Source organism: Melopsittacus undulatus, chromosome 13 (assembly GCF_012275295.1).
Source record: "Melopsittacus undulatus isolate bMelUnd1 chromosome 13, bMelUnd1.mat.Z, whole genome shotgun sequence".
In the NCBI taxonomy this organism is placed as follows: domain Eukaryota; kingdom Metazoa; phylum Chordata; class Aves; order Psittaciformes; family Psittaculidae; genus Melopsittacus; species Melopsittacus undulatus.
Window position 1 is genome coordinate 6,901,547 of NC_047539.1, and position 26,198 is coordinate 6,927,744.

Here is a 26,198-nt window from a genome sequence, read left to right on the forward strand (position 1 = left end):
AATACCGCCCCGCCCGCTGCGGCGCGCGGCCCGGCGCTCTCCCATTGGCTACACCGCCCGGAACGGCGCGCTCCTATTGGCCGAGCCGCGGCGCTGCCCGCCACCCCGGCCCGTCCGCCCGCGCTGTTCTGCCTACATCCTGTTTCATCCCACAATGCAGCGGGGCGGCCGCGGCGCGGGGCGGGGCCTCGCGGGGGCGGGGCTACCCCGGTGCCGTGAGGGGGCGGGTCCCGGAGCTGCAGGGACCCCCCCAGAACCGGCCCCGGGACCCCGATACATGGGGCTGATCCCTTTGGAGAGGTCTGTGCTGCCCTACGGAGCCATGGCTCCTCTGGGGGAGTCCCCTCTGCAGGGGGGACCCCGATCCCCGGGTGACCGTGAGCCTCTGGGAGGGGCCGACCGCCTCGGGTAGACCTGATGTCCTCTGAGGTATCTGCTGAACCCTGTTCCCGTGCAGCACTGTGATACCCTGGTTTGCATTACTGCTCTGCCTGAAGTAAAGCCGTGGTAAAGCTCAGCTTTAGTAAGTCAGCAGGTGCCAGTGCCATCAGAGCAGGATGAAGTGCTGTGTATCCACCACAGCATCCCTGGGGCAGGATCCTTGTGGCAGGCAAACCTCACGCTATGGTGTGCACACCTCAGGGTGAGAGACAGCAAAGGAGACTCATGGTCATAACCGCTGCTCTGGGGCTGGCAGCGAGGGAGCACCCAGCAGGATCCAGGCACACTGCTGTGATGCTGAGCTTCGGCCCCTTGGAGCTCCAGGCACACACCTGTGCCATGGGCCCGTCTGCCATAGCCACCAGCCAGCCTGCTGGTTGCTCCATTTCACCTGAGCAGAGGTGCTGAGTGAAAGGAACCACCTGAAGAAGATGCAGAACACAGTCCTGGTGCCCTGCTGTGAGCAGCACTGGGATGGAGACGGGGCTGCCTGCCCTCATCCGGCTCTTAACGAGACCAGGGTTAATTGCACGCATGGCCTGGAGAACCAGGTACTGGAATCTGTTGAATGTGGTTGCTCAGGGAGGACAAGCCTGGTAACAGCACTGAGGGGACGGGTGGGAGCTCACTCCATGGCTGTGTATTTGCCTCCTGAGCAGGCAGCCCATGAATGGGCAGATCCTTTTTGGCTAATGAGATGGGTATTTCATGGTGTGACCTTTGCAGCCTCTGAGGTACTGGTCAAAACTCCTGCCAGCAAATACAATATTTACTATTCCCAAATAGACCTGAGCTTCAGCACTAAGACTGCAGGAGCCAGAGAGCAGCAGAAAAAGTGAGGACTAAGGCTGCACTAAGTTTGTAAACCCAGTGCAGGTGGCACAGAACCTACCTTCAGGCAGGTAATATGAGGGCATCAGCATCCCCTCAGACCCCAAACGCATCAAGTGCATCAGTTGGGAATGGCTGTGGGTCCCTACTCTCTGCCCGCCACCACACACATCCCATGGACATCCCATGGCAGCACCAAGAGCTGCTTGGCCCGAGAAAGAAAGTGTCAATAAGTAAATACACAGCCAGAGCAGAGGGTTGGGCTGCAGCCATCAAATTGCAGCCTCAGGCTTAAACACAGAGATCCCTCTGCATTGATGCTCTCCCTGCACCCTTGGAGCAGTGTTTTCCCTGCTTTCTTCTGCAGGCTGGCTTTCCTTGCTCCATCTGCAGGAAGGGGAGCGAGCAGTGCCCGTTCTGCTGGGATGCAGGCGATGCCCTGCACCCACTGACATGCTTTGGGTCAGCACAGGCCACCCCAGCTGGGCCCCTGGCTTTGGCTGGGCTGCATGCCGGTGCTAATGCAGTAACAGGCTTAGCTACAGCCCTTTCTGAGCTCCCATCTCAACAACAGCAGGAGTAAATATTGTTCTAGTGCTGTTTCCAGGGGCTCTGGATGGCTGGAGGGGGTGAGGTGCTGATCTTGAGGCTAAGGGGGGGGGAAAAGCCCTGCCTGGGCAGTCAGTGGGCCACAGAGCAGGCTCCAGCATCAGTGGCTGCTTCTGTAACCCCATCCCAGATGCATCCTGCCTCCTTCCCCAACGAGTCTGCAGCAAGAGGAGGTGGAGGAGCTGTACTCCTGCCCAGCACAGCCTGGCTGTGGCTTGGCGCTGTCCTTGGCATGTGGAGGAGCACGGCCTTGATGGAAGAAAGTGCTCCAGATGCCAGGGAGGGAGCTGCGTTCCTGAATGGTGACAAAAAGCATTTATTTAGAAATTCCTCTGAGTCACTGTATGAGGCACTCCACAGGGATCCACAGGAAAAGGGCCTGGCAGCGAGGAGCCGTTTGCCATCTAAGGCTCTGCTCCTCCTGCCCCGTGGCCACATACTTCCCGTGGGACACATTTCCAATCCCGATTTGAAGTCAAACCCCACAGACTGCCATAAGAAATGCAGAGGTCTGGGATCCAAAGGCTGGGAGTGTGGCTGCAGCAGCCCACAAAGTGTGCATCCATCTGTAACACCATCCATCTGTACATCCATCCACTGTAACACCCCCCCCCAGGAGATCTTTCCTCTTACTAAATCTAAACCCACTTTGCTGTAACTTAGCCCGTTCCCTGTGCTCTGCCCTGCCATGGACGTGGCCCACTGATGTATTTTGCAGCATGTGTCTGTAGCAGACAACTGTCGAAACGTCACCTTTGTCTCCTTCCCTCATGTCTCCCTGTGCTTCTCCAGGCTCCAGCATCAGTCACTCTCTTTTGCCAGTAATCAATAAAAGCAGCAGAAGTAAGGAACCTTCTGTTATTAATTCCCCTCCTCACTCTCCCCACATGTCCCAAGGGATGTGTGTGAGCACCAGGCACCCTGGAGCAGAGCCACCGCTCCACACTAAGGGAGATTTGGCCACTTCATCCTCTCAGCAGCACAAACCCTCCCTGCCAGGCCCTGCCTGCTGCAGCTGGAGCACGAACATCACACGCTGCGGGCACTCTTCCTGTCTGGTGACATTGCAATCACCGATCATCATCCTCCTGTGGCTGAGGCATCGAGCAGGGAGCCTGCAGCTCCTTGCAGAGAGGCACTGCAAAGCAACTGCACTGAAAGGAGAGCTAAGGGTGAGAGGGAAGCACTGGCAGCAGCTCAACCAGCACCCAGCTCCTGCCACGGGGCAGCCTTGCAGGGTCAGACCCCTCACAAGATGCAGTATTGTCCCCTGCAAGTGACAGCCCATCCATACGGCAGCCATGGGGTGAGCTGGATCTGCCCTTCCACAGGCTGCAGTCCCCATCCACCAGCTTCCCAGCTGCTGGAGCCACATCCTCACCTGTTATTTTGTACCAGGAGCCTGATTGTTTTGGCAAGTGCTTTGCAAACTGCATAAGGGAGGGTTTGTGATCAGGCCAGGGCTGTGCTTTGATCAATCTTGTCTGTGAAGAGCTTTCAGCGCCCTGGTTAATGTACGTTATTGTCTCCCTGAATCCTGCTATAGAACCGGAATAAATCCCGTGGAAAAAGAAAATGCCCTACAAAAGGAAACATAAAACTCCAGTGAGGACCTTCAGTGCTGATGCTGAGGGTTTGGTGACCATAAACACCCAATGTGAGACCCCAAGTCCTTCAGTTTACAGTTCACAAATTTGGGATGATAAAGTGTTTTCATTACCTGCCATCCTCTTTGAGGCACAGATCCAGTCTGGGTGCATTTCTTTCTCCCTTGAGTTACTCTCACATCCCCTAGGGGATGGGAACCATGTTCTTCTTGTGCCTGATGCTCTGAGCACCTCATCCATGCCTAACCTACAAAGGCTTTCAGTCCAGAGTGCACAAAACCCAGCCCTGGAGCTGTCCCCCAGGTTCCCCAGCTGGGAAGAGGGGGGCTAGCCATGATTGCTGCTGGGATCAGTGTGTCTCAACCCCCCAAACACATCCTTGGGCCATGCAATGCCCTGTCCCCAAAGCCACCAAGGCCCTTTGGTGTCTCCAGTGTGCACATGTCTCCTGTTGGATCTGCCCTGGAGCAGCGGTAGCTGCAGCGTGGCACCACGGCAGGGCAGCCTGGGCTCATCTCCAAGGCAAACGGGCTTAAAACTGTGACAAGCTGTAGATGGCTTCTTGTCTAGTGTCGCTTTCCAGGAGGGAGTGAGTTCCTTGGCATCCTGCAAGTGAGGTAGGAAAAACTAATACTAAACCACTTGTGAGCCTTATTAATATGGATTCAGGTCATCTGCTCGCTGCAAGTTTTTGCAAGTGACTTGTGGTGTGCAGTTCATGCAGGAGCTGTAAATAAGAGCCTGGAATCTCAGCGGGGTCCTATTAGGAACACAACATCTGCCTTTGTGCATGTGGAGGGATGAGGGGTGATGCAGCCCAGGCCTGGCTCCCAGACCAGCTGAGTGCAGAGAGCTGGGAACTCGCATCAATCCCATCTGTCCCAAAGTGAAAGGTGGGTTTGGAGACAACATAAACACCAAAGGAAGTTGGTCCTACAAGGGGCCCTGCCTGCACACTAAAGGCTTCCTAAATCTCTTAAGGCTGGAAGTGCTGTTGGGATCCTCTACTGCACCCTCCTCTGAGCCACAGGGCTCACTGAGGTTGGTTTTGTGGTCCAGCAGAGCACAGCATCACTCTCGGATGAGCTGTGGGTGCCAAGGCAATGCTGGGTTGCTTTGGGGTGGCTGCAGGTTTGGGGTTTCCTCCTGCAGCACATCCACAGCAGCCTCTCTGTTTCCTCCTTCCTCCCCTGCTGTGAGCCACAGGCTGCAGTCCCATGGGGTGTCCCTGTTTCAGGAACCAACTGGGAAACCAGTGTAAATTGGTGTTCATGCATGGAATAGTTCAGTAGTCATGTACACACTGACTGGGCATTCATATGCAAACCAACTGTGTGCCCATGCATGGACTAATGGGGAATTCATGCATGGACTAATCCTGCACTTGTGCATGAGATCACTGTGGTTCTGTGCAGGTTCACTACAGGACCTTTTTGGTTTCTCCTGCGCTGGTCAGGCACTCATGCACCTCCAGGGCACTCATGGGTGAATGAATTGGGTGCTGATGCACTAATTGTGTGCTAATGTGTGAGCACCTTGGGTGCTCAAATGTAAACGAACTGGGCACTTGTGCATTCACTGATTACACACTTGTGCATTCATTAACTGGGCACCTGTGCACGACCCAACGGGATGCAAAGCAGCATTCCCACCCAGGGCAGGGAATCCCTCCAGCACCAGGCATGGGCTGGTGCAGCACCACCATACCCACTGAGCCGGTGGTTCTGTCTCCCCAGCAGCCACACAGGAGCTGATCTCACACCTTCCCCCGAGCTCCCCAGGGTGTGGGAAGCAGCTACTGCCACACAGACAGCTCACACTCTGTTCTGGCACACTAGAAATGCGAGCTGCTCCAAAAGCAGGCAAGGAGGTCTGCACGGTGTAGAACGATTTAGGTCAGTCGCACTTCTGCAGTGATTTATTTAAGCTGTAGCAGTTCCTGGCCTGCGTGAGGGAAGAAATGAGGAGAAAAAAAAAGACAGAATCCCCCATATTTACACTATTTTTCAGTAATGTTTATGTTGCAGAATCTACAGCCAGCACCATTTTCATCCAGGCTGGCAGACGTTTCCACTACACACTCCCATTACTTGGAGTAGTTCTTCAAGGTGGAGCAACTTACTAAGCATAAAATTATCCTGAAAAGGCTTCTGAGTGGTTGTTTCTCACTGGAAAACACATCCCGTCCTTTGATCACTGCTGAGGCTTTACCAGAAGCTATCCTGCAATGCTAAAAAACCCATTGTGAACAGATTTAGTTGCACTGTGGGTGCAACTCTGCAAACCCACAAACACCCCTTAGAGCAGGACCAGAAATGAGGGGCAGGCACTGGAGGTGATGCCTTGCAAGGCAGCCCTGTATATAAATGTGTATTTATACAGGCAAGAGTTCACAGGCCCAGTGACAGCAGCAGCCAAACCCCTGCCCTCCTCACCAGCCTGGCCTCTCCTCTGTTAATGCTGTCACTGAACTCCATGGAAGGAGCTGCAATGTTTCATTCAATCAGTAACGGAAGCTTCCTACATCCCTGAAGTCTGTAATATCTCTCTGTACATAAGAGGCCACGATTTTGTTTTAATTAGAGGAATGCTTAAGGTTACTCTGCCTATTGCTTAATGTGCTGTGGAAGTACAGCAAATCACACCTGAGCTGATTTATTAGGGTGTAATTCACTGCAGGGGCTGTGAGCACATTGCATCCCCTGCCTGGCACCCCCCAGAGTGGGAGTTACTGGGCAGGATCCTGCCACATCCCCAGTGTGAGGGGTGCTGGTTACTCATGGTGAGACAGGGAGGAGGTGTCAGGAACGCACTTTATGGCGAGGGAAGAGGAGAGGTTTCTAGTGAGGAAACTTGGCAAAGCCTGCAGAGGTGGTGGTTGGTAATGGAATGCAGCAGCTGCTGAGGTCCCATGGCAAGGAAACATCCGTGGAGGAGAGCAAACCTCCGCACAGATGGCATGTGTCCTTGGGAACAGCTTCAGTGGCCTCAGATGGCTCTGCCTCCGCGCTGGGCTCCACGCAACAAACACATCTGTGCCATGGAGCACTGGGGACACAGCAGGTTCCCCAGGCTCCTGTGAGCACCCAAACCCCTCTCCTTCGTGTAAACCCAGCACGTGGGTGTCTGGAAGGTGCATTTCCAGTTCAGCACAGCCCCACCAGTGCTCAAGGGATGCTTTGGTCCATCACAGCACTCAGCTTGTGTTTAACTCCCAAACAGGCAAGCAATCAGTTAGGGAGCAAAGTTGCCCTCTGCTGTGGGTAAGGAGGAGTAAAATGGGAAATGATAACAAAAAGAAAGCCCTGGAGAGAAAAAATTACTCACTGACATCTCTGATGCTCTCAGAGCAAACAAAAGCACACAGAGGCTCTGCTTTATGTGTGCCCACACAACCGGGCAGCACACATTCATTGCTCTTTCTTCCTCTGCCCTTAACAGCAAAAAAACCTCGCAAGGGGCAGCCCAAGACCATGGCTGTAAGCCTGATACCATAAAAGACATGAAAATCGATTTGGTTTTGCTTTGCCCCACATAGTTTGGTGCAGAACAGCCAGTAGCAGATAACCAGGGTGCTCCCACTCCTCATTTCTGACGACATAGTCTAACCTGCTCATTTAAAAGCAGTTGATTTTACCTTTCACCTTTGCCTTTCTCAGCTGTTCACATGGAATTATACACATCAATTAAACACTTCCAAAAACTTCAGTTGCATTTAAAAATACTCTACTGGAAACCCGTTTTAATGCCTTTCTCACTCATTCTATTTCCTTGTATTAAAATAAACTCAGCAAACCCACACTGACGCCACAGGGGCTGCATCCTGATATTGCTGAAAGCCCTGAGCCGAGGAGGCAGCGGGGATGGTGGCATCGCTGCCAGCAGCTGTCTGATGGAAAGCTAATGGAAAGATGGAAAACCTCCTTTAGAAGCCACTCAGGCCTAGCAAATGAGGGTTATCTTGGGAGAACAAGAAGATTCAGCTCTACCCATGCTCCCAGGGCTCAGCTTGGTGGCACAGCCACCATGAAGGTGTCCACAGGATATCTAAATGCAGTGTGCTGATGTGGTTTCCTGGTGGGGAAGGTGACAGATGCCGGGTGTCAAATAAGAAACCACTGATACTGGTAATGGATTAATACAGCCTGTCTAACAGCCCGGCAGCACAGGGCTGCTTCATTCAGTGTTTTGTCACCACTCGCTGCTTCAATTCCCTGTATCAGGACAGCACCACTTGCTCCAAGACAACACCCAACTGGTGGGAAAGCAAGTGTAGAATGGGGTCGGTGAGCTCCTGCTGCTGGTGCCTGGGACGTGGGAAGGTGGCGAGGAGAAAGGAGGGAATTGCAGGAAAAGCACAGGGAAATAAAAACAGCTACAGAAAAAGGTCAAAGGAGCAGCTGAGGTCTCTGCCTAACCACAAGGATCATATTCAAATCAGCAACCCGAACAGATGTGCTCCTTTTTGTTACTTATTCCTCATCGGGCTTGTTTTCATTAACAGTTTGCATCCATTTTCCTCCATCCACATCAGGCTGTAGGAACATAAATGTTTTCCCAGGGATAGAAATCAATTAAAACAGGTTTGGCAGGGGGGTCATTTAAACTTTTCGCTCTGTGCTAACCACTGCCCCCAGACATAGTGCAGGAATCCAAGGTGAAACCAGGCGCTCAAAATCAGAGTAAATTACAAACATGAGAGCAGAAATCACATCAAACCCCTACATTTTATTTCTTTGGAAATGTTTTTTAAATTAACCTTAAATTAACTAACTTTAATTAACTATTAATTAATTTAACCTTTAATTGTTACTAGCCAGGCAAACACCACATAGGATTTAACTACATTCCATTTCCTTGTGTCCCTCCAGCCAGCTGGGCAGATAGAGACCAGAGTGGGGTGGTAAAGTGGCTCATGGTCCTTCAGGGATGGACTTAGGCTGCAATGGATGCTCTTGGAAGGGCCTCAGGCATCTGCTCCAGACGATCACATCTCTGCTGAGCACATCAAGCCCAAGCCTTGCGATGCTGTGGCTGTTCTGAAGACATAAAGAGAGCAATGTTTCAGAATATCTATAAATGAACATTTTCATGGTGCCTGCCAGGCATGATTTGAATCCAGGTGGTGTTATCTACAGAAAACACCAGGGTTCTCCTGCAGCCTGCTCCTCTGGGTGGCTTTGCTGCTTTAAATCCCTACCTGCTTGTGTCCCTGCAGGAGAAATCATGCTGTCGGAGCGCATTGTGGTGTTTGTTTGCATCGAGACATGCTGCAGCATGTGCGTGTGAAAGCATTGTGCTGACATCTAAACCTCCATAACTAAAACAAGCTCTGTCACCATGCGCTTGATAGGAATCGTTTCCAACTTGCACATGCTCCCCTTGCCTTATCTGTACTCGTTTTCCCTGAAGGAAAAATCACAGCCTCTATTTTCCTGGTTTTTTCTACAGGAAAATGAGTAACTTTGATAACATTGTGGCGCTCTTTAAAATCACAGGCCCCCGAAATATGAGCTTTACATTTCAATCTCCATAGACACTGTCTGTGCAGCTTCATGTTACTGTCGAAATGGCAAAAGAAACCACTTGAGCAGCGTATCCACAACTGTTAAGGGAAGGAAAAGGCAAGTGTGGACAATTCAAAGCTTAGTTCTTAAAACCCCCGTTACAACGTAAGGCGCCATTGTGAAAATGACCCTTTTCTTCCAAACAATCCGGGCTTTGATGAATTGTTATTTTGCCACCACATAAGATTAGTGAAGACTAATCCCAGATGGATTGTGCAGTACGAGGATTAGGAAAAACAGGTTTTGTCTAATGGAGCCAGGCAAGTGGTGAAGGTGATGGGAGCTGCTCACAGAACCGCGGAGCAGCTGGCTCAGCCATGGCTCTGAAATGAAACCAAGTGACCCCATTATAAAGCATTCCGGCATCTTTGCATAAGAACTACCTGTGGCACAGGCTGCCTCATCCCTGGTAGTGTTCACGGCCAGGCTGGATGCAGGGGCTTGGAGCAACCTACTCTAGTGGAAGTTGCCCTGCTTCCATATACTGAGACACACCATCTTTGCACCATCCATTGATGTTCACAGTTGGAAATCCCTGTTTTCCATCACTCCCATTCCGAGAATGAAAACTTTGTCACTTTACAGTAGCTGCCTTTTCACCAGGATTATTTGCCATTTCCTTCCCAGTCATTTCTTTCCTCCATAATTAATATCTAATGGTTCTCCACATACACATTCAGCCAGAAAGCCAAAAGGACTCAGACAAAGCAAACAAATGCTCTGCAGCTTATCCAAGTGTTTCAAGCCTCTGTGGATAACACAGGGCTAAAAAAGGTAATGAGGAAGAAAGCATCCAATACTTCTATAAAGAGACACTTCATTAAGGTAATTAAGGCAGGCATTTAAAGGATTATTAACACACAAAAGAAATTATGCAACGGGCTTTTGGGCAGACTCACTAGTGTTTTATGGTGCCTTTAAGAAATAAAGTGGTTTAATAAGCTTTTGAAAGGAAAGACTCATTTCTTGGCAAAGGATGAAGCCTTTCCTGCACTGGGGAAGAGCATATTTGGGGTGTTTGTGATTATTTTGTGAGGGGATGAGTTGTTCTTTGTGCTCTTTAAGGGACAATGAGTATTTCTAGTGAGCTGGCAAATAACTGAATTAGCTGGTTAAATTGTGCTGGTTTAAAGCGATGCTATTGCCCCAAAGCATCCACTGAAATCATATAGATCAGTGTGGGAACCACAGCAGTCACTGTCACCAGTCCACTACAAATGAAACAGCAAAGCCTTAAAACTCTTAAAGACATAGAAAAACCCCTTTAGACTTTACAAACCCCCTCTTCTGAAGAAGGGCTGTCTCCCAACACCCTTCAGTGATTAATCACAGCCTTTATTGAACCACGGGCAATCTAACACAGATATCACCAGTGGTAAAATCACTGGAGCCAAGCATGACTGCTGTCACCTCCATCTGTAAGTTAAACACATCCTGCCATTGCCCTGCAAGCCTTTCTCTAACTGTAAGCTGGGTTTTCTAGAGGAAAATGCATGTTTAATGAAGAATGAAGCACCCACAACAGCCCTAAAGAGACATGACACACTTCTCAAATCCTTTAATTAACTTAGGGAGCCTAAAGGGGTTTGCTACGTGCTCAGGTACTGCTCCAACCCCACCACAGTGGTTACAGAGCCTCAGCCCTCCTGGCACTGTGTGCATTTGCTTGTGCTGATAGAGGAGATGCCAAGGGATAAACAAGAGACAGCCAGGCTGCAGGAGTACAACTATTCCAAGCATTTTAACAAGGATACCTCCCACCTCTGTTCTTTCTTGTGGATATATTCTGCTTTAAACAGATTTAACTGAAATTATAACCTCATAAACGTAACTCAGTTTAATTGTTTTCTTGCTGCTTCCCCAGAAATCCTTTTCCACCCTCTTTTGGGCCCATTCCTGACATTAAGCCTGCAGGCACAGCACACAGCAGGCACTTCTGCAGGAGTACACAGCCCCTGGGAGGCGATGCGCTCATGAACACATCCACTTGAGATGTGCCTTTGCCTCCACCTCCAGTGCTTTTGTGCTCTTTTATTCACTTACAGACACGAAACAAAGCCAAGTACTCTTTCAGATCTGTTCTGTGCTGGTTTGAGAGTCCTTCCAGAGCACACCATGAGACGAGTCTGATGCACGAGCCCCTAAGATCCACAACATCGCAGTGTCAGGGGGATTAAAGACAACACAACCGAAACCAGCAGCCACAAAACCTGACTTTAACTCTCTGCTTGTGATAAACGCATCAATGCATTGGCTTTCGCAAATCACAGGTGTGGCTATGTGGATATAACTATACAAGTTTATAGTAACAAAAACAAAGCTCGATAAAGACACAAGATGAGCAAAATGGAGTCACATAGTAGAAGAATCTGTAAAGAGAAGGGGGGATTTGCATGCTTGATGTAAGCTAGTGCCTGTAAAATATAAAGTACTTTTTAGCTTAACTTAGGTTGTAGAAAGAGAACAATGTTTAATGTCATTAGCCTGTGGGATTCAGTGGCCCCACTAAATGTGAGTTAATTGTTTCACACTGGTCCTCTAAAGTATCTTTAAAGAACAATGTTTGTGTTGTAAGTCTGTGGTGAGGTAACAAGATTCAGAGACCCCACTAAACATGAATGAGTTATTTCACACCATCCTTCCATTTATCAGTTAGTTTAGAGACAGAGCCTCCTAACCATCTGCTCCCTTGGGATACTCCTTGTCTGCCCGTCCTGCTATGAGCTGTGCAGGAAGGTCACACTGTTTTAAACCTTTGCTAGTTATCAGAATAACTACAGATATGGCTGGTTTTAGCGAGCTGTGTGATTACTGGGGCATTCAACTGTGCCAAAGGTGAAAAGCACACTGTGAGGAAGACTGCTTACTTCATCTTGAAAACCCCTTCTCACAGGAGGAAGACTGCTTACTTCATCCTCAAGACCCCTGCCCACAACCATTGAAGAGCAGTGGGCAGACGCCAAGGGGAGAAGACTTATGATAATAAACCACTGGTCTTAGTTATAATGTTCCCTGCCTATATGCAGGGATTATGAATATGTATGTGACTAATGGAATTGTGAAAGTATATAAACCTGTAACAAATACTGATCATTTGTGCCTCTGGCTACGGTCCTGCACCCAGCGCTGTTCGCTCTTGCTTTATTGACTTTGTCCCTCAATAAAACCTTGTTATCTTGTTTAGAGGACTCAATCCGTACTCCGCATGCTGAAGGCACTGAGAGCAGCACGCTCGCCTGGCTGCGCAGCGCACACAGGCCTGGCTCCCGCTCTCCGTGCCCTCAGGGCAGCCATTTTACCTCAGCGTGGCCGAGCCCCAGCCCTCCCCGCAGCCTGTCCCGGCAGCAGCACACGGTCCTGGGCATACGGAGCGGGGCCGGGGCCGAGCCATGCCCGCACCAGCATTGACGGACCCGCGGCCATCACCGCCATCATCGCCATCACCCCCGGCCCACCACAGACACCCCCCCCCCCCGCGCGGTGCATTGTGGGACACACCCCGCGCCTTGGCGCCAAGAGCCGCCGCGGTGCATTATGGGACACACCCTCCCCTGCCCCGGCCGGGACTTCTTGGCTCGGCCGCCGCACCGGATGTGACGTCATACGGCCTGCCGCGGTAAAAGCCGCTGTCGGTCGTTGCGTGGTTCTTTCACCGAGGGCACCGGGAGCCTCCCGGCGGAGAACCGGGCTCTCTGCGGCCTCCCGCGGAGGAGCCGCGCTGCCAGCACGCGTTTGACTGCTCGGGTGGAGCCCCAGAGGGGCGAGAAGAGAGGGACTTCTTTTCATCGGACCCGCGCATGCGCAGTATCGAGGAGTGAGAGGGCGGCGGAAGACACCTGCCTCCACTTCATTCGCCGTGAGCGCGGGTGGTGCTGCGTCCCGGGGTGAAATCACTGCGCGCAGTCGGAGCGTGAGGGGAGCCGCGGTCGCCATTTTGAAGCGGTGTTTGGGGGAGGCGGCGCGCTCGCTCCCGTGTGCCCAGCCCGGCCCCGTGCCCGCCGCTCGCCCGCTCCCTGCGCCCCGGCCCTGCACCGCCGCAGCCATTGCCGACCTTGCCATGTCCGGAGGGGGCGTGATCCGCGGCCCAGCCGGCAACAACGACTGCCGCATCTACGTGGGGAACCTACCCCCCGACATCCGCACCAAGGACATCGAGGACGTCTTCTACAAGTATGGGGCCATCCGCGACATCGACCTCAAGAACCGCCGCGGGGGCCCACCCTTTGCCTTCGTCGAGTTTGAGGACCCCAGGTGAGACCCCCCACAGCCTCCCCCCATGGGGCAGGGCGGCCCGTGACCCACTGCGGCCTGCCCGTGTGGGTGTCCCACAGCGCTGGGCCTGAGGTGAGGGGGGGGCAACCGCCTGCGCTGCCGCTCCCCGCCCTGCAGCACCGGCTCCTTGCGCCGCGGTACCGGGCCCCGAGGCGTTGCGGGTGTCCGGGGCCCATGGAGGGGGGCGACGGGCGGGCGGGCAGCGGGAACAAAGGCGGGGGGGCGGCGCATGGGCAGGGCGGGGCGGGCGGCCGCGCTCACCGCCCCGTCCCGTCCCGCAGGGACGCGGAGGACGCCGTCTACGGGCGGGACGGCTACGATTACGATGGGTATCGCCTCCGCGTGGAGTTCCCTCGGAGCGGCCGGGGCACCGGCAGAGGTGGCGGCGGCGGCGGAGGGGGTGGAGCCCCCCGGGGCAGGTACGGGCCCCCGTCCCGGCGCTCGGAGTACAGAGTGATCGTCTCGGGTGAGTCCTTGCTCTCTCTTAACCGCAGTGCTCCCCCGGGGTCCTCCAGGCAGGCTTCCCAGCGAGAGGTGATGCAGCTCCACGTTGTTTTGCCTGGGAGGAATGCTGTGCGTGCAAGCAGCGCCTCGGGGCACCCTGCCTGCTTCCTCAACAGTCTCTGTCGATTCCTTTGAGCTGATGCTGTAGTTACACGAGGCGAGAGTGCAACCCTGTTTTAAGGTCGCTCCTTGCTTTTTACATAGGGCTGCCTCCAAGTGGAAGTTGGCAGGATTTAAAGGATCACATGCGTGAAGCAGGTGATGTATGTTATGCTGATGTTTTCCGAGACGGCACTGGTGTCGTGGAGTTTGTACGGAAGGAAGATATGACCTACGCTGTGCGAAAACTGGATAACACTAAATTTAGATCTCATGAGGTAGGTTTCATACTTTCTTTGGCCAGAATTGGATACAAGGGGCTTAACAGTAGGATTTGAAGGTAAGGAACGTGTGGTGTTTGTTTATATACAAGTGGTTGAGTAAGTCTCTGGTCAGTCTGTCAGGAGATAGGCTTTAAAGCTTTGCTGTCTGTTTCCATGCTGCTAGTAAACGGTATCTGCAGTCTGTCAGCATGCCTAAAAAGATGGCCCTAAAGCCTAGACTTTTCAATCGAAAGTTCTGTCTATTCAATAGGGAGAAACTGCCTACATCCGTGTTAAAGTTGATGGCCCAAGAAGTCCAAGCTATGGAAGATCTCGGTCACGCAGCCGTAGTCGTAGCAGAAGCCGTAGTCGAAGCAACAGCAGAAGCCGCAGTTATTCCCCAAGAAGAAGCAGAGGATCTCCACGCTACTCTCCCCGCCACAGCAGATCCCGATCTCGTACATAAGCGATCACTAGCTCTGATCTTTTTGTAGAAGCCCATGTTGTACACAGTTTTCCTTTAGTACAGTCTTTCATTATCTTTTTTTTTTTAAATTCTAACTGTTTTACTCGAATTGGCTAAAGTGTTGAATTGCATTCTTGTGTAAAATCCCTAGTGAGTATTTGCTCCTTCACATCGACATTCCCCTCATGTCTTTGGTAAATTGTATTTTAATTGATGTCAGTCAGGATTGTTTCGGTTTAGTTTCTAGTTCAAATACCAACATTCTTGGAGCTGTGGTATTACTGTGTAAATGTCTCAGTGTTCAGCTATGGTTTATACGAGCTGGGGATGTTGGGATGTTTGTGGCTAACTTGTCTCTTCTGGGGGATCTTATATTTTATCTTGCCTTTTCATGTGTCTTTCTGTAGACATATCTGAAGAGATGGATTAAGAATGCTTTGGATTAAAGGATTGTGGAGCACATGTCAATCATTTTAGGATTGTCAAAAGGAGGATTGAGGAGGATCAGATCAATAATGGAGGCAATGGTATGACTCCAAGTGCTATTGTCACAGATGAACTTGGCAGTATTGACCTTATACTGAGAGCCAGGCTAATGGAGCGCGTGCACCTCTGTGTCACGTCAGGCATGGTCTAGTTACCGCAGGCTACAATTGCTCTTTGCTTTAAAACTCTTTTGGGGGGGGGCAATTGTGGCTAAATACTTGCTTTTGTTTATTCTCTAGTCCATAATTCCATTCTATTTTTAGGTTTTTTTAAGGAATAAACCGGGTCAGGGGTGGGAGTTTCGGTTTACTTTGTCACGTAGCATTCGGTTACAAGTGTTAAATGTTCTGTAGTATTCGTGCACTTGCAGTAGATCAAAGGGTATCTTTAAATCGGAGTATAATATCAATACTGCTAAAATCTGCATGTCCTCTGTGTGACTGATACAGCGTTGCTATTGCATTTCTTAAAGTATCAGACTGAAAGCAAAAATACAACCAACAACTTAAGACAACCAAGTGGGGAATAACTTAAAGTCTCAGCCCTGCCCCCTCAGACTAATTGTCAATTGACTCACCGATCTGTTTGCGAACTCCAGTTCCCAGCGTTCCCTTCCAGCCGGGAATGCTGTTGTAGCTCAGGCCTGCAGCAGGTGGATAGTGTTGGCAGTTAAAGCTCTTCCAGTTTCGTAGCCCATTTTTTTGCGACCACAAAGCCGTGCGAGCGATGAGTATGTTGGCATTTTCAGTTGACATATTGTAAATATGACAAATGTTTCCTCCCAGTAGTAATTAACATTTCTAAGAAAGAATTATCTGAGCATCACCATTCACGAGTTTGTTTTGGGGAATTGATAGTTATTACTGTACATCTCTGTTATTGATGGCAAACATAACTGATCATTCCCCAGAATCCTATTTTTTCATTACAGTATCTAACTTTTTGCCTCCTCTTTTTTGGTTTTGCTGGTTATAAAGGTTTGGATTGGAGAGGGCTCACTGGATCCCAATCCTTGGAGCTGGATCATTGGATTCAAATCATAATGTGGATAGGATAGGGAGGCTGAATTACAAGGATTCATGGAGCGGGATCAGATTACCAGGAACATAGGAGTGGATTCCTGCCCCAACCAAACCGCACTCGTGTGGAGTCTTTTTGTTATTCAACTCAATTGGCTATTCCAAAGATACCTTTTTTTTTCCTATTTTTGACGATGGGAGCCCTTAAGATGCACGATGGAGTTTTTCCATGGTTTTTGGTAAAAGGAGCAAAGCGAGGACCTGGAGAGGTGCGTTGGAGCGATCTCCTTGGAAGGATTCAGCACGAGTAGATGGTAAACGCTTAAAGGGGAAAAAGGGGGGGTTGTTTAAAACATAAAACCGAAGTCATTTCTCTAAATTTAACGACCAATTGGAGTTAAAGATTGAGCAGGTTTTCAATTGGCTTCTGCCTTTTTCTTTTCCTTTAACAAATAAAATTTTTACAGAAACACACACCCGGGGGTTGTGGTTTGTTGCCAAGCCGAGGGCTCCGCTCGCCACCGCGGCCCCGCTCGGCCGCACAAAAGCCTTTTGTGCTCCACAGAGATGTAGTGTTCACAGGAAGCGCTGGTGTTTGAGCTGCTCCCAAAGAAAGGGCTCCGTTCCCTGGGAAATGGGTGGAATTTATTACAGGAGAAGGGGGAAAGAAAGACTTCTCGCTGCTTAAAAGAGGATGTGTTAATATTCATGTTGCTAGTGATACTCAAGGGAAAATGGGAGGTTCAGCAGGCTCTGTGCTGGCCCTGCAGTCCTCTTGAGGGCAAATGGGGTGTGCAGGCCTCGCTGGTGGCTGGAGGCAGCAAGCGAAGATGGTTACAGAGGAGCCAAAGTAATGTGGTCACAATCACCCCCAACATCCAGCCTGGGAATGTGGCTCCTGTCCTGTGTGATGGCCCTCGTGGGTTAGTATGAAGTCCATTAAAATTCCTTTGGTTATTGAAGTTTGTGTTAAATTTGCAGGGAATTAAAGTCTCAGTGTGGAGCACAGGGGTTGTGTTTCTGCATGGGCTGTACTGGGGAGCACAGGCTGGGTGGTTGGGTCACTGTGTAAGTGGGTACCTTGGGTTTGCGAGGCTGGGGCTGGGTTTTGGTATCAGGGGGCTGCAGGGATGGCTCTTGTGGGAAGCTGCTGGTAGCTTTCCCCATGTCTGATGGCACCAGTGCCAGCCAGCTCCAGGATGGATCTGCCACTGACCAAGGCTGAGCCTATAGGATCATGTGTTTAAGAAGATGGATAAAGTCCTGCACAACAGCAGCTTGCAAAGAGATAGCAACAGCTCTGCAGACACCAAGGTCAGTGCAGGAGGAGGGAGAAGGTGTTCCAGAGTAGGGATTCCCTGCAGCCCCTGGAGATGCAGCAGGGGGATTCCCAAAGGAAGCTGTGACCCTGTGGGAAGCCTGTGCAGAAGCAGGGTCTGGGCAGGAGCTATGATCCCATGGAGAGAGGAGCCTATGCTGGAGCAGGGATGAGTGTCATGAGCCAAGGATGTGTCTATGAGATACACTCAAACAGTTACAAATTGATGGCAAAGCCCTGTGCCTGAGGGCAAGGTAAGAGCCATGTTGTACATGGAACAGACTTGGCTGTTGGAGTGGCTGTGGGACAATGCTGGGTGGGAAGAGCTGTTGGGATGAGTGGGGTGGGGAGCATGAAGGTGGGGTGGCTCTTGCCAGAGAGGTTTGTTTGTCAGGGAGTGGAGGGGGCAGTGTGTGCTCAATGGCACGTAGGTATGTGCTGTTGGAGGGGAAGTTGGCCTGAAAAACTCCAAACCCTTGTGAGGCCTGAGCTCAAGGAAGGTGAAATGGGAGCGGCTTTAAAGCAGAGGTTCGAGTGTGCTCAGGGAAACAAAAAACCCTTCTTGCACAAAAGGAAACCTGAAGAGTTTGCTTTGAATTGGAGTGGTGCTTGGGGCAGATCCCTCTGCCTGCCCAGGGGCTGGGGAGAAGGAGACCTTCATGGGGTAGGAGGAGTGAAGGAGGCTGAGACCCTCACGGACAGAGGGGCTGAAGTCCCCTCTCTGAAACACGGGGGTCTCGGTTCTGACCCAGGGAGTCCAATGGCTCTGAGCATAAAGAGCTGATTTCAAGACACAGCAGTAGTACCTGTACCAGCTCTGAGGTGGTTGCAGCCTGGTAACAAGCATCACCCTGTGGAAAGGCCCTTCCTCCCTGGCAGGAGCACAGTGGATGCTGTGAGGAGGAGGAGGAAGGAAACACCAGTGTTTCTCCACGTTGGGATCTGTGGACCACATCACCTTTGTGCAAAGCTTTTAACACCGAGTTCTTAAAGACTGGCTGGGGGGGTTGTACCCATGCAAAGGAGGCTGCTGGCCCTCCCTGCAGAGTGGGAATGCTGTGTTTGCACTTGGAAAAAGGAAGGGAATGGTGGAATGCTGGAGTTCCTTCTTTCTACCCTGACAGCAGAGATGTTTAGCTGCTGCAGCTGATCCATGTCCCTGCTTTCAACACAGCAGTGCTGGAGCAGCTCTGTTGTCCCTGTGCAGGGGAATCTGCCTTTTCCGATGGTCCTGCACTTCCGATAGTGCTGCTTTGTTGGTACAACTGAGGGCAATTGTCCTCCCTGGGGCTGCGTGGTTCCTCTGTCCTGCCCTTGCTCCACACAGCTGCCTGTTGGCAGCCCAGCACTGCTGGCATTGTGTAGGCACTTTGGGAAGCGCAGTGATGAGGGAGGGAATCTGTCCTTCTTAATCCCACTGGGAGCAGAGTGCTTCATAAACCTAACATATGGGAACGGATGGAAAAGTTGTGGCTTCTCCCAGAAACCACAGTTTGGGGGGGTTGTTGTTTTAATGAACAGAAACTTCTGCTTTAGAACAGCAGTCATTCATTGATCTGTTTGGATCGGTCGTGACTTCACATTTCTCTCTCCTGGTAACAGCATTTTTTGGCTGTACCGCACAATTGGAGTAATTCCTGTGTTGGCTGAAACCAGCTCCAGCTCAGGTAAGGGTAAGTGCAGAATGAGCCTCGCTGCACCTGCAGCTGAACCTGTTTCAAACAGAAAGGTGAATTTTTAGGAGGAAAAAACCCATCAAGATTCCGGGCAGTTCCCTGTGAAACCAATGTTCCCTGACATCCCTCTCCCGCGTGCCTGCAGAGGTGAGTCAGACTTGCAGGGCTTCATGGAAGCAGCCACACTGTGTGCTCCTTGAAGGGCACAGAGCCTCACCTGCCCCTTGGCCATAGAATCCTGGAATGGTTTGGGTTGAAGGGACCTTAAAGCTCCTCCAGCTCCAACCCCTGCTCCATGCAGAGGGACCCCTTCCACTGGAGCAGCTGCTCCAAGCCCCTGTGTCCAACCCGGCCTTGAGCACTGCCAGGGATGGGGCAGCCACAGCTTCTCTGGGCACCCTGTGCCAGTGCCCTGCTCCCAGTGGTGCCAGGGTCCAGGCTCAGCCTCTTCCTCCCCCTTCCCCACCAGAGCGCTGCGTGTGTGTGCAACAGTTGTAGGGTCATTAGCATAATTTTATGCACTAATTTGTGTAATCATTAAAGAGCTGAGAAGGGCATTGTTCGCATGAGTAATTACCTCGGTGTTCTAATAGCTCCCGTTCATCCCGGCAGTGAGTTTTGTGTTCCTGTGAGTCAGCCAAAGAGCCCTGCTTTGGCTACAACAGTGTTTTAAGCAATATCCCCCTGTTTCGCATGACTCGGTTGTGCTCTGCGTCGCTGTGACGTGATGGAGCTGATGAGCTTACACCACACAGATGGCTCCTGGGGACGCGAGCCAGCACGGATGCAGGGCTGGAGCTCTGCTATGGAGCCAGGCTGAGAGCTGGGCTGGGGCAGCCTGGACAAGAGAAGGCTCCTGAAGGGGAGACCTGAGAGCAGCTCCAGTGCCTAAAGGGGCTGCAGGAAAGCTGGAGAGGGGCTTGGGACAAGGGCCTGTAGGGACAGGACAAAGGGAATGGTTTGAACCTGCCCGAGGGGAGACTGAGCTGTGCTCTTAGGCAGCTCTTCCCTATGAGGATGCTGAGGTTTTAGCACTAACTCCTGTGCATCTGAACAGGGAACAGTGGCTCCTGCCTTGCTGCCCTCCCCACTGTCAGCCCCCAGGCATGGGATGCACGGCATCAGGCACGTAAGGTCAGTGCATTTAGGGAAAAACACGGCCACGGAATTAGAGCAGCCGAGGCAGTGAGGAAATCCGGGCGCTAATCCCTGATCTTTCACTGACACACGGCAAAGCCCGGGTGAGCCGGCTGCCTCCCTGCTCCCAGCCACAGCTGGAGCACATGGATAATGCTGCATTACCTTCCCTGTGGGGCTGCCACGATTAAGAACGGAGAAGAGCTCACAAATCCTTTGGGAAAGGGAACAGCAGGGATTAGTGCCTGGCTGGAGGGTCGTGGTCCCCCTGGACCTGCTTGTGCCTTTGCCAGCACTGTGTCCTGTTTTCCTTATTCTTTGTTGTTTACTCTTTTCCCCGGACCTGGGTGTTGGATAATCCCATTTGGCAGCTATGGATCATCTCCACAGCAATCGATGGTTGTGCATTCGGCTGCATCGTTCAGCTGATCCCACAGGAATGAGCATCCAGCACCAGCGGGGGCCTCGGGCACAGCATCCCTGCTCCGTGCACAGGGACCCCTTCCACTGGAGCAGCTGCTCCAAGCCCCTGTGTCCAACCTGGCCTTGAGCACTGCCAGGGATGGGGCAGCCACAGCTTCTCTGGGCACCCTGTGCCAGCACCTCAGCACCCTCACAGGGAACAGCTTCTGCCTAAGAGCTCAGCTCAGTCTCCCCTCCGGCAGGTTCAAGCCATTCCCCTTGGCCTGTCCCTACAGGCCCTTGTCCCAAGCCCCTCTCCGGCTTTCCTGCAGCCCCTTTAGGCACTGGAGCTGCTCTCAGGTCTCCCCTTCAGGAGCCTTCTCTTGCCCAGGCTGACCCAGCCCAGCTCTCTCAGCCTGGCTCCAGAGCAGAGCTGCTCCAGCCCTCACAGCAGCACCATGGCCTCCTCTGGCCTTGCTCCAACAGCTCCATGTCCCTCTTATACGTGCATATCTCTGTAAAACATGCATGTGTATAAACACATGTCAATATACATGTGCCAGTCCAGATGTATAAACCATAGACATGCATAGAATGGAATATTTGATGCTAAGCATGGGCAATCCTCACTGCACAGCACCAGTGCCCTGGCACCGTGCATCTCCCCATGTACCGCTTGCTCTGGGGTGTCCGCAGTGAGTGCACCCAGAGCGCACAGCCCCATTTAGAGCAGGGGCAATCATTTTGCACATGCCTGGGGACAGCACCAGGCAGCGGCTTCCCCTGTCCCCAGGGCAGCTCCTCCTCTCCATGGGTGCAGCTGTGATGGAGACACCCAAAATAACACCCAAGGGCAGGGGATCCGGAGCGCGGGGCAAGGTGCAGGGCGCAGATTAGCCCAGGCACAGCTGAGGACAAGGAGGTGGGAAGAGATAACGGCACTGTCCTTGCTAAACATAGCCAGGATCGTTCTGGATGGAGCACCGAGCATCTCCTGTGGCTGTGGGAGATGGGAGCCAGCGGGTGCTGTGTGCCACAAAGGCAAAGCTTGGGCTGCAGGAAGGCAGGGATCTGCCTGTCTTGGGAATGGTGCTGGATTCAGAGGGATGGCAGAGAGGGAGCAGGATGATATTCCAGGGAAGTGGGAGGGTTTCCCATAGCAGGACAGCAGGGAGGGAAGTGTTCAGAACTGCATGGATCGGGCACGGCAGGGCTGTTTGGGAAGGGAATGCTATCACTAGGGAATGCCTGACAGCACAGAGCAGCTGTAGCATTATCCCTGCCTGGCTCTTGGGGAGCCCTGGGCTGGTGAATGTGTGTGATGGGAGCTGACACCCAGCTCCATATGGACCTGGGAGTCTCTCTGCTGCCCTTGGCATCACAGTGGCTTTTCCCATGTCCTTCCTTCCTTCCTATGTACATGGCTGCAGCAGCAGCACCTCAAAGTTTGGTGCTAAACACATGAAAACAGAGAACGCAGTGACATTCCCACAGGATCCTGCTTAGGAGGCTCCTTCCCTTTGATAGCTCCTTGCTGCTCCTCCGTGGATTGCCATCACTCCTTTCCGCAGTGATCCAGCCGAGCCGGCTGGTGAATTCCTGCATCCTATTTTCCTCCTCTCAAAACTGGAGCAGGAGCAATCCTTCAGATGTGCTAATTGTGGGAAGGCGACGGGCATGCTCTGCACCAGCAGCAGCAGTGCAGCCTCCAGGCCCTGGGGCTGGTGCGTGTGGTGGTCCTGGCATTGGTGCTCAATGGCACAGGATGGAGAGTGGATGTGTGGCAGCAGGGGATGGCTGTGGGCAGCCATATGGCAAAAGCCTTCCTTTTCCCTATGCATGCAAACACGTTCTTTACCCCCGCAGCACCTCCTCTCCACGTTTGCTGCAGGTCAAGGATGCGCTTGCATCCAGTGCATGCAGTGGGATGCTCTTTGGAGGATGCTGCCCCATCCCATGGTGTAGCTGGCACAGGGCAGCCGTGCTGGCGGCTGAGCCTGCAGTGTGTGCTCCCCGCTGACGTGTGGTACTGTCTCTTTTTAGCTTCCCTAATCAGTTGGAGAGGGAAGTTGGAGCTGCAAGGAGAGACGCCAGAGAAGACACGAGCTGGGCAAGCAGCTGAAGGGAAGCTGCCTGCAGGGAGCACATTCTGTCGCTGCAGCTTATTTACACACTCGAGGGCTCTTCAGCCCCACGGAGCTGCGGAATCCACTCGGGGAGCAGGGACAAGCGGAGAGGGGCTCCTCCGACACTGAGATGCTCGATGTGTTCTATTCTGAGCGATGCAAACGCAAGCTCAACACAGGAATCAGAGCGCAGCGTGCCAGAGACACGGGCTGGGAAGGTGCTGGGCGAGGAGGGTCCCTGCCGTAGGACCCAGCCCATCAGCTCTATAACTATGGGAGATGTGCAGACGTTAGGACTTTATCACTCACCTCCATGACAGTCCAGGGGGGTCTGAAAGGACAAGAGGATAAAACGAATAGGGTTTAGATGGAGTTTAGAGTTCAGCCCTTCTGGGGCTCCGGGATGGAGGGGAGCTGCATCCTGCTGCAGCAACAGCCACTGGTGCCTATGCCAACAGGCACCTTACCAAGTCCTGTGGCTGAGCGCGGTGGAAGAAGCAGCTCCTCTGTGTATGAGTCATGCCACGAAGAGGCTTTGACACATGAGCCATGGGTATTGCCTCCTCTGGAAGCAGGGGATACCCCAGCAGCATCCCCGACACCAGCCTGGGAAGTGCTGAGGGAGGAAGGAAGGCAGGTTTGTGCTCGGAAAGGCAGGAAAGAGCACCCTGGGGATGGTGTTAAATGGGCCACGCATCCTGGTGCCCTAGAAACTCCCTGCACGGGTACCCAAGCGGCAGCACTGTGGGGTGGCTGCTGATGCTATCGCTGTCCCAGCTCCATGACTAAGGGAGCTGGAAGGTATAAGTTAAACAGCAGAGCACTTGGAGCTACCTGTGATGTGGGTTTGTCCAAAGCAGCGCTGCTTTAATTAAGATGGGGAGTTTACAAATCTAACCTTTGTTTATTCTGCTTTGGGGCATACATAATGTATATGTACATCTGTAATGTATATATACATATATAATGCAAATAACGTGTTTTCAAACACTGTGGCTTTTGCATTTCCAGTTATATTTCTGGGTAAAGGGAAGTTCGTCGGGTTTGGCATAGACTTGCCCTTTATTAATAGAGCTCCTCCGAGCTCCTGCTTTGCTTTGCTCCTAACACAGCTCCTCTCCCAGTGTTCGCTGTTGTGGGATGTGCTGGGATGCCTCAGCTGGATGCTGCTGAAAGGAAAGCGGCTTCCAGCTCTGTTTCCCTCTCCTCTGACTCCATAGGAAGGGTTTGAGTTTCCAGTTGTGTTCCCGTAGCCCCTCTTTGGATGCAAACCCCCAAGAACGGGGCTCAGCCTCCTCCGTGCTCCGATGACTCAGTGATGCTCGGGTAGTTTCCTTAGGCTTTAATTGAAGCGAGTGCGAGACTCCCAGGTCTTCATTATCGGGCATTAACAAACAAACCCGACCAACACAGCCAGGGGCAGCAGCGGTGTTCCCCCTATTCACAATGCATTGCTTGCCCCCGGCTCTGCCGATAGCGGTTGTTGCTACTGATAAAGGGCAGGAGAGGGGAACGTGGCGGTGTGCGGGATGCTGTGGTTATCCCCGTGCCACAAAGAAGAGCATCTCTGCCAGCAGAACACCTCCGCTGCGAGCTGCCCGGTGCGATCCCAGCGGGGCTCAGAGCGCTCCATGTGCAAACCCCATTGGGATCCTTTATTCGGGCTCGGTTTTCCTAATCCAAGGCTTTTGCAGAGCAGAGGTGACATCCCCAGCGCTGCCCACCTGATGCATCGGCACAGAGGGCGGCGTGGTGCAGATGGGGTGGGCAAAAGCAATCAGGCTCCATACTCCCCAATGGAAAAGAACCCGGGGGGGGGGTCAGACGGCTCCGGGAAGCCCCATTCCCACAAACTTCCCTCTGGGAGCACACGGACAAGAAACCCTATTACCATTCTTTTGAACGCAAACAGAAGTTGACGTCATCACTTGACCCTGGCACTGGGATGCAAGGAAAACAGCTTGCACATGGCCAGAGAGGCGTGAAACGACCGCAAGCATCCCGAGCGGAACAACGGCTCCATTGCAAGGCTCTTGGAAAGCAAAGAGACGGCCGGGGAGGGCTGGGACCCCCAGTGCGGGATCCGAGCGGAGCAGCACCGGCGTTAGGGGCTTTGGGACCTGCCTTTGTGTTACCGGTAGCGGGAGACGAGACCAACCCGGCTCCTCGCTGAGGTCAGGCGGGGCAGAAGCCGGTGCAGCGGGCGCCGAGGCCTCGGATGCAGCGGGGTCGGCGAGGAGGGGATTGAATGGAGCCGGATGGGGGGGATGCATCATAAAGTGCTGTCAGGCTCCTGCCATCGCCCCCTTGCAAGGACAGCCCTTGCGTGAGCAGGATTTGGGTTCAGAGCACCCCGTCCTGTAGCAGCATCCAACCACCACACTCGCGTTCTCCCTGTCCCCCCATCCATCCCATAGATCCCTCATCCTCGGGTGGGGATACAGGGGATACAGGTGCCCGCGGTGTCCCCGCATCCTCCCCTGCCCCCGGGAGCACCCAGGAAGCAGGAGGAGCCCTCCCAGCGCAGGGAGCCCAGGGCCCCGTCCTTCGCCTGTCAGGGATGTGCTTGATGTGTGCAAACACGTAATTAACGGTAAGCAGACACTTAATTGCTTGTGGCTTTGATTTGCATTCGGGTGCAGCGCTGGAGACGCTTCCATGAGAGGGATCCGGTCAGCTCGGACCCGAACGTGTGAGGGGGGGGTTAAACCCGAGCACCCCGGGGGGGCCCAGCCTGGAGCCGCATCCCGGCCGCCCTGTGCCGAGTGAGGGAGGGAGCCTCGAACCGCGGCCCCGCGGGGATGGGGCCGGGGCCAGGGCCGGGGCCGGGGTCAGCGCAGCCCCGGGGGGGCCCCGGCCCCATCCCCGTGGGCCCCGGCGGGCGGGGCGGCACCTGCAGGGCCTCCGCCCGCCGCCCCCCACCGCCCCCGCGGCTCCCTCCCTGCGCGGCGGGCGGAGGCGGCGGGCGGGGAGAGGGAGGAGGAGGCGGGCGGCGCCGGCGGCCCCCGCGGGCCGGGCCGGGGCCGGGGCTGGGGCTGGGGCTGCGGCGGCCGGGGCCGGCTCGGCCGCTCCTCCATCTTCTCTCGCCACAGCTCGCCTCGGCTTCCCCAGCTCGGGACCGGCCCATTGCCAGCCCCGCGGGGGGGGCGGCCGGCCCTCCGCGCCGCCCCGGCCCCGCCGCTCGTCCCGACACCCGTCCGCGCACGGCCCGGGTCCGCCGCCCGCCCCGAGGCGAGGGGAGCGGCGGGGGCGGCGCCGCGGCGGCCCGGGCCCGCACCGCCCCGCCGGGCCGCCGCGCCGCCGCCTCCCCCCTCTGGGCCGCAGTGGTGCAGCCCGGAGGTTAGCGGAAGCGGCCGCTCGGCGCTGCCATGTTGA

At 53.4% G+C, this 26,198-nt stretch overlaps 1 protein-coding gene across 2 annotated transcripts; it reads left to right on the forward strand.

The window, feature by feature from the left end:
• The first annotated feature begins 12,860 nt into the window (after window positions 1-12,860).
• Window positions 12,861-16,638, forward strand: SRSF1 (serine and arginine rich splicing factor 1). 2 transcript variants are annotated; one of them, XR_004550208.1, is made up of 4 exons: window positions 12,861-13,306; window positions 13,609-13,793; window positions 14,036-15,186; window positions 16,123-16,638. XR_004550208.1 is itself a non-coding variant. In XM_034068729.1 (4 exons), the coding sequence occupies exons 1-4, from the start codon at window positions 13,113-13,115 to the stop codon at window positions 14,657-14,659; spliced, it is 747 nt and encodes a 248-aa protein (XP_033924620.1). In that variant the 5' UTR covers window positions 12,887-13,112; the 3' UTR covers window positions 14,660-16,638. The 2 variants fall into 2 exon arrangements, 1 of the variants encoding a protein (XP_033924620.1); XM_034068729.1 differs by having other exon boundaries at window positions 12,887-13,306; window positions 14,036-14,208; window positions 14,465-16,638.
• The last annotated feature ends 9,560 nt before the right edge of the window (window positions 16,639-26,198 follow it).

Excerpts from the sequence above, each read along its gene's own strand:
- SRSF1 (XM_034068729.1), top strand. The coding sequence starts at position 13,113 with ATGTCCGGAGGGGGCGTGATCCGCGGCCCAGCCGGCAACAACGACTGC. Across the intron at positions 13,794-14,035 it reads GTACAGAGTGATCGTCTCGG|GGCTGCCTCCAAGTGGAAGT; the intron begins GTGAGTCCTTGC and ends CTTTTTACATAG. Across the intron at positions 14,209-14,464 it reads CTAAATTTAGATCTCATGAG|GGAGAAACTGCCTACATCCG; the intron begins GTAGGTTTCATA and ends TCTATTCAATAG.